We start from the raw sequence: 7355 nt of genomic DNA, 5'->3' as shown, positions 1-7355 counted from the left end.
TAAATATTCTATCGTGTTTCCCTCGTTATACATCCATACAATATACCTGCATTGGCGTGCGCGAGGTGCCGAATATTTTGCAAGATGCAAAACAGTCTCGTCGACCACGACGAGTTTACATTTTTACTCCCGCACGAGGAGAGAGATAGAGTGCGCGCTTAAGTAACGACTGGGTTTACTCTGCTAAGTGACGATTACGTAAAATCACATTAAACAGAGAAAAAGATACGGATAAACGGGGGAAAGAGTGCTGACACTTTTATTGAGATGAGGAGAGCATCGTTTGATAAGTAAAGTTTCATATTATATCGTACCTGGATAGATTTTATACTGATAAAATTCTTTCCTTTAATTCTAATTAGCGAGTTCCTGTTTTTTTGTCTTAATTAAGTGCTAAATTATTTTCATGGTATATCTAATCAAACGGTATACAAGGATCAGACAATTTAGAGCAACAGAAGTGCACGTTTTGAATTAAATACCTAAACTGTCATTGAGACAGTGGAAAATGATTATTTTGTCTTTCACAAAAAATAATATCTGTAAACGAAGAAAAATTTCTTTAAATTTCTTCGAATATGGATTTTTCCGTTGCCGTCCGAGCAGAATCATATGAATAATCAAATCTATTGCGTTATTCGTTATAATAAAAAAGGGTGTGACGGGACAAAAAAATATGGACTACGAATTGAGGGAAAAAATTAATATACGACCAGCTGCGTTTACCAAGACATGTGGTTATCCGTTCGCTACGCAGTATTACATCGTTTCTAAATCTTACGCGACAAATGAAATCGTCACTAGTCTAAGTATAACTACAACGACAACATCCCTGCAAATCGTTCAGTCGTCTAAGAAACCAGAAGCGATATTTCGTATCTCAGATTTGCCAATAAGGAACCATCGATATATCAATAGATTATATAAATAACTATTTAAAGGTTAAATAATCTATCCACGAAACCGGCCGTTCATTCATCTATTAACCCCTTGAATAGGTCTAATAAAATGAGTAGCTTCTATCAAAATAAAAAATACAAAGACTGAGCACGTTTAAGAAAAGAAAAAAAATGTTGTTTGGTATCTCACTAACCAGTATAATATATCCAGCAATATATTTATTGTACGGGATCCAGTAGCATGTGTAACGCATCCACAAATCTATCAAGGTCTATAGGGACCGGTAGAAGTTGCGAGAAAATGGTGGGTGAAAATAACCGTGGAAAAGCCCGGGGAACCAAGAGAGACCTAACGGCATGTGTGCTTTGCAAGCAGGTTCTCCTTTCGGACGGTGTTCTCGATTCACGCTTCTGGGCTCTCGGTACTCGATTCTCATTCTCATCTCATCTTATCTCATCTCGTTTCTCTGTGGTTCCTCTAGCAGACTGTACTAGCGTAGCTGTGCCGAAGCTACGGCCGCCCCGTATTACGTTACAACAGATAAATTTAGCATTTCTTTTACACAGAACCTCGTTGTGCTCATGCCAATACCGCATCGCGGAAGTAATTGGTCGATTGCGCTGCTTCTCTAAACTTCTCACTATTAACGGTCTTGAGCGATAAAATATCTAATCGATTATCAATAGTCGAACATTGCCGCATCGAAATCGTTTAACAAATCACGCACGTCAGCGGTGTAAACACCTGTAGTTTTATTAATTATTCACGTATCGGCAAGGGTTCAAGAATTAATATTCCGAATATTCTGTTTGAATATTCAGGGTAGTCAGGTAACGCACGTTAACGGAGTGATTACTTTTTTAAGGTTCTATGACTTCTGGACTTGACATTTAAACCGGGAATAAGTGATGGCGTGTTTGTTATGGGCATTTTAATTGGTTGCGGAAAGACGCGTAGTACCGTCCTGTAACGCTTTACGTTGATAGATGTTTCTAAGATTTAAATACGTGTACATACCGTTTTTCTATTACTGGTTTTCAAATTCGCAGAATGCGCGCATAAGTTTGTTTTATGGCCAAGGGCGCTGCCGTTATTCTCAAAAAATGAATACTTTGCATTTCTACAGACACAATAATACAAAACGCAATATCCTAAGCAACGTGGCGTACAACTTCACGACAAACGTTAAAGATGCCGGGTTCAAGTGCATAAATTACAATCACCACGAGAGTAATTACTTGCAACGAAGCGTCTCCGCCGATAATGTTGTAATTCGCTCACGCGGTTTCAAGCCATCCGATAGACACGATCCGGTAAAGAGGAATTTACTTGAAAGTCTAACTTCAAAAATACTGCACTTCGACATGGTGAGTCAAATGAAGTTTTAATTTGACGAAGGATAATATTTAAAAAATTGATTTACGTTGGCTCTATTTTAATATTTATATTCGTATCTATATCTATATATATTATAAATATATATGGCTATACGTCATCGCTTAAAAAGCTTGCTATTGCTGATCTAATGCCAACAACTTGTAAATTTGAGCAGCTCTTTTGACTTTTTAAAACTTTGTGTTTCTTGTTCGGTATCTTTTGGTCAATGTAACAAGATGGAGACTGTAAAATGGAATTGTTTCAAAAGTTGTATGTCTTTACATTAATACTCAATGAAATACATGAGTGTTTTGGCGAAAGTTCAGAAAAGCGAATCGAATATAAATATGTATATAGAAAGATACTGCGTCAGGCTATTTTAAATTCATATATATTGCACAGAATGTATCCTGTTTATGCAGACCGTGCATATACATTTAATCGGATGATTGAGTTTTTTGTTTTTCTTTTTATCTACTTTCAGGAGAGCGGCGAGACGACTCCCATTAATCTGCAAAAATTGCTTACACCAGCATCCGACACGAATGAGCTGTTACATGCGAAAAATAGTGCGTCATATCTTTCTAACGTAGCAATTATGCATGAAGTAGTGGAATTTTTAAATTTTTCCACAAACGTCACGAACTATTTATTTTCTCTTTTTCTTGGAAAATATACGACAGGGCTTCTAGAAATTTCGATTAATTTTATCGCGATTTCTTACTATCTGAATCACTCAACCAGTCTTGGGTAATTGTTGTTTAAGGTTGAACGGCATCCTCGTGCAGAAATGTGTATACAGTTTACACGATGAACTCTAGATTTAAAGATGAAATGCTGATAAACACGAACTCCTTTAAATATTTATTTCTCTCCCTTTTTTTAGAGAAGATGTACGCATCATCTTATTTTTATGCACCAACCCATCCGACTGTGGAAGATCAGGTAGAGCTCGCACGTCGAATTTCCCATTCGTTGAGCGATGTGAAAAACCTGAAGAGCAAAGGTCAATCGATGTACGTTAATCGTAAAAAACGATCTGTAAAATGGATTCACGATGGGAACGGTGAGATGCTAACAATTTTCAATAGAAAATCTAATATCTGCAAATTTTATGATAATGCCATGAGTTTGATATTGTTCTACGATATGCTTTGAGCACAGGAGCCGAAGGCGAGGAAGAGTCATCTTCTCCAGTGCACAAGGTAAATGAAAAATAAAATAATTTGAATACATATAAAAGAAAATCATAAATTATCTACAGGACAAGGTGCCTCTGAAATGCGTGATGAATCCAAATGGAAAAGTATTGGATATCCATGGTATACAGGCATTAGGAGAGGAAGTAAATATAGAAACAATGCCATCCCATCCTGAGAAGCTTTTTGATATTGTTCGTGACCTGAATAATCAAAAAGGCCGTGGTAAAGAAATTAATTATAAAATATCCATGATTTCGTTATATGATTAACTAAGGCTATATATCACGATTGTCCTTAGGTGCTGAGATATTCGCAAAGCGTAGGAAAAGGTCTGAAAAGTGGGTGGTTGATCAGGAAAAATCGCAGACTCCAACGACTCCTGGTTTACCCAAAGTACCGACCTACCCCAGTAAACATGTGAGTCAACAGTCCACTTGGCACTTGGATAACAATGAAAACATTGGCTCGAGCACTATTGTTCTGTTACAGGACATGGAACTGAAGGAAAATTCAAAGTTACCTACTGTGGATCCTCTGCCACCGTATATACCGGCTACACCGGCTCCAGTAGCCGAGAACAAACCCTTTTATAATCCTTTCACACTGGACCTTTCTTTGAACGGTGTAGAACCACCTGCCACAGGTGAGCTCATGTGTATACTGATACATAAAGTAAGGATATATTTATGTGATACATATAAATATAAAATAAGTGTGTCGTCACTTGGCAATGCTTGTTGGCATCGGTGCACTAGTTGTATTTTGGATTCGCTCCATTTCGACTTGAATTAATACTGCATATTATAGAAATATTAAATCTTGGATAAACCCGTTTATCTATCTTATAACAAAATTATATTTCCTAATTAATGGATGGATTGATTATATTTATTATTGATAGAATGTAGTTATCTCATTAGCAACAGATATCGCTTTCGCAGACAGTGACAAGTAAATTGAACGTTGTATAATGCTTACAGAGATATGCATTTTTATATTATTATGGAAAACTAATGTTTCTGCAATGCTTTTAATATTTTTCCCAAGTTAAGCACATAGCCTTGTCCTAGCTGTTAATTAAAATTTCCAGATGCTCGAAAGCGCTTTGTGGGCACTAACAAAAATCGAGATGCGAAGAAGGTACATCTGCGGGAAGTCGCGGTCGGCACTGACATCGACTTCCTGGTTGACGAGCCAGGTGTAGAAAAGTCAAGGCGCATCAGCTTCGACGGCACTAACGGCACTTATGGCAATCATACGCTTAATACTAACAGATCTTGCAAGCCAGTAATTAATACTAACCCAGGCAAGTTGATCTCTATTACTAACAGCGACATCAGAAACCACAGCAAGCAGCAATACCAGGAATGCAATGAGGGCGAGGACAGCGAATACACTCCGGTGCCTGTGAAACAGCTGATACAAGAATTTGAAAAGACCTGTAGGCCTGTGATGCAGTACAAGCAAATAAGTACAAGGGTCATACCTATTGTTCAGCAGTGTCCTTTGGAGAGCGACATATCGCGCTACTTCGAGGCACGGGTGTCCACCAGGTACGACGAGACTCCCAGGATGCCAGAGGAAAAAATTATTCATAACTATGATGATGCTGATGATGATGATGATGACGACGACAACGACGACGATGATGATGAGTATGATGATCCAGGATATCAGCGGAATGGGCAAATTTTGTACGAGGAGGATGAAGATGATGAACTGGAGGATGGTTTCTTGCCATCGTCTTCTTCTAGAGTCAATGACGATCATCTGTTTCGCCAAGAGTCACCTGTATCAAGTTTAATTAATGGCAATGGTTATGTCCCTATGGAAGCAGTTGATGAGTACTACCGAAAACACATAGCCAATTCACAAACCTTTAAGTTAGATTCTGAACACAGAAACGGAAGTGACAAATTTTTAAATGATGATGGTGATCCGTTACCAAATGCAAAGTCCTTGCTTCTAGCCATGGTGGCTTCGCAAGATGATATCCTGGCGACAATAAAACATCTTCGCAGTACGCCTGTTCTTGAAAATCTTGTATCGAACGCTTCACCCGATTGCAAGTTCGCTGATGTCTATCCGGACGTAGGCAAGTTAACTAGCATGCGCTTTAAATGTTCTATTTAGTAATTCCGCTAAGAATACGTTAACGTTAACGACAATACACAATTGTTAATAACAAACTTATCAACTATGACAAATTTCTAATTGCTCCGAAACACTGTACACCCTGCTCAAAAATAAAATTATTTTGATTGGATTATATTTAAAATTATAATCCATTTACAATCGGAATGCAAATGCCCCCGATTGTCCAGATTGTCGTTGAATCTATCAGTGTCTATTGATTGTAAACGGATTTTCTAAGCGGGGCACGTAATTGTAGATCTACTGCCAAACACAAAATGTCAGCTCCATTTTATTCCTATTCTAATACTCGCTTTTACTTGCTACTCTTTTTTGCAGGTAATAAACTTTACGAGAACAATTACCAAGGCCCGAAATTATCGAGTTTCCAAACTTTGACAAACTACAATACTGCACCACGTGGCTGGAACCAGTCGCACACGTTCTATCGTCCTATCACGTTTGGCAAGCCGCAGGATACGATTGTATATTCCGATTTTTAAATATGAATTCGGTATGTTATCATATACATAACCTTAAAAAAAAACGCACGCAAATCTACGTGAAATTTGCTTCCACTTATCTGCCAGGGTTTCCCTGTAACGAAACACCGACTTCTCACAACATGCTCCAAGGTAAAATATCCATAACAAAATCACAAATCATAGGAGTCTCATATACAAAACTCCCATAAGCATAACATAAGGTGCAAATTAATTAACCTACGCTCATAAATCCACAAAATATTAAGGACCTACGACTCATTGACGTAAACCTTCCGTTAGCATAACGTATAAGGGCCAATCGAAGTACGTCCATAATATTGTTTCGTTATGTTTATGTAAATTTAGTGTGAGAGACTCTTTATATTTTCGGTACTAATAATTCTCATTAACAATATACAGTTATATTAATAACTTAAAATTCTTCTCTTCGTTTCAGGATTCATACCGAGATCCAAAAGCTTTTCACGGGAACATCAATTTTGCTTGAAGCCTTTCCACATAAAGAGAGCTTTCCTCCTAAGCCATACAACGATTCTCTAGTGTTTATATTTTATGGAAGAATCAATGCCTAAAATCTGTCCTAATATCGATACCAATGAGATGATTATATAATATAATAATAGAGCTTGAGCTTCGTTTTGCTTGGTATACCTACACGTATCTTCCTAAGATAAAATTATTCGACGTTAATCATGCTTTCTGGCAGTGTTGGATTATGGCATTTCCATTTATTATATGATGCGAATACACGGTGTTATCATAATGCCTCAAAACGTCTACTTTACATTACATTTATTTTGACCTGCATCTAATCTAAAAAATATTGTCATCAACCACTCAAAAAAGAATTACTTATTAATTAGAAATATATTTCATTATATCGCCTATTCTGGCTTTTAATTAAATTATCATCATTTTGTCGGCACCAATTCAAATTACCTGCCCGCATTTATTACAAAGATAATAAAGTCACACTAATTTTATTCCACGCGTCTACATCGTCCTGTTGTAGTCAGTGACTTTCAAACATTAACTATACTGTAGTTATATATTCTAGCTTAACTGTTATAAGTCCACACTGGACTTAGGTTATCATGAAGTTAACGATGCGATGCTGTAAAATATAAGTGTGCGACGACTTTGTTATTGTTTACGTTAGTCACCCTTATGAATCCCCATCTCCATCAATTTTCAGTTCAGAATAAAAATTATCATCTGAAAGTCTGAAGTTAGCATT

The 7355-nt window shown here is 37.1% G+C and overlaps 1 protein-coding gene across 1 annotated transcript; it reads left to right on the top strand.

The window, feature by feature from the left end:
- The first annotated feature begins 10 nt into the window (after nucleotides 1-10).
- On the top strand, nucleotides 11-7257 carry LOC107265005. Its single transcript, XM_015733916.2, has 11 exons — nucleotides 11-290; nucleotides 2027-2267; nucleotides 2762-2846; nucleotides 3164-3343; nucleotides 3442-3482; nucleotides 3542-3701; nucleotides 3778-3896; nucleotides 3969-4122; nucleotides 4570-5574; nucleotides 5952-6247; nucleotides 6555-7257. Exons 1-10 carry the CDS (start codon nucleotides 268-270, stop codon nucleotides 6113-6115), a joined length of 2172 nt encoding a protein of 723 aa, XP_015589402.1. The 5' UTR covers nucleotides 11-267; the 3' UTR covers nucleotides 6116-6247; nucleotides 6555-7257.
- The last annotated feature ends 98 nt before the right edge of the window (nucleotides 7258-7355 follow it).

This window comes from Cephus cinctus, unplaced genomic scaffold (assembly GCF_000341935.2).
Source record: "Cephus cinctus unplaced genomic scaffold, Ccin1 Ccin1_scaffold0215, whole genome shotgun sequence".
Taxonomy (NCBI): domain Eukaryota; kingdom Metazoa; phylum Arthropoda; class Insecta; order Hymenoptera; family Cephidae; genus Cephus; species Cephus cinctus.
The sequence above is the reverse complement of the archived record's forward strand: the minus strand, read 5'-3'. Positions and strand labels throughout refer to the sequence as shown.

Excerpts from the sequence above, each read along its gene's own strand:
- LOC107265005 (XM_015733916.2), top strand. The coding sequence starts at position 268 with ATGAGGAGAGCATCGTTTGATAA. Across the intron at positions 2,268-2,761 it reads AAATACTGCACTTCGACATG|GAGAGCGGCGAGACGACTCC; the intron begins GTGAGTCAAATG and ends ATCTACTTTCAG. Across the intron at positions 5,575-5,951 it reads TGATGTCTATCCGGACGTAG|GTAATAAACTTTACGAGAAC; the intron begins GCAAGTTAACTA and ends TCTTTTTTGCAG.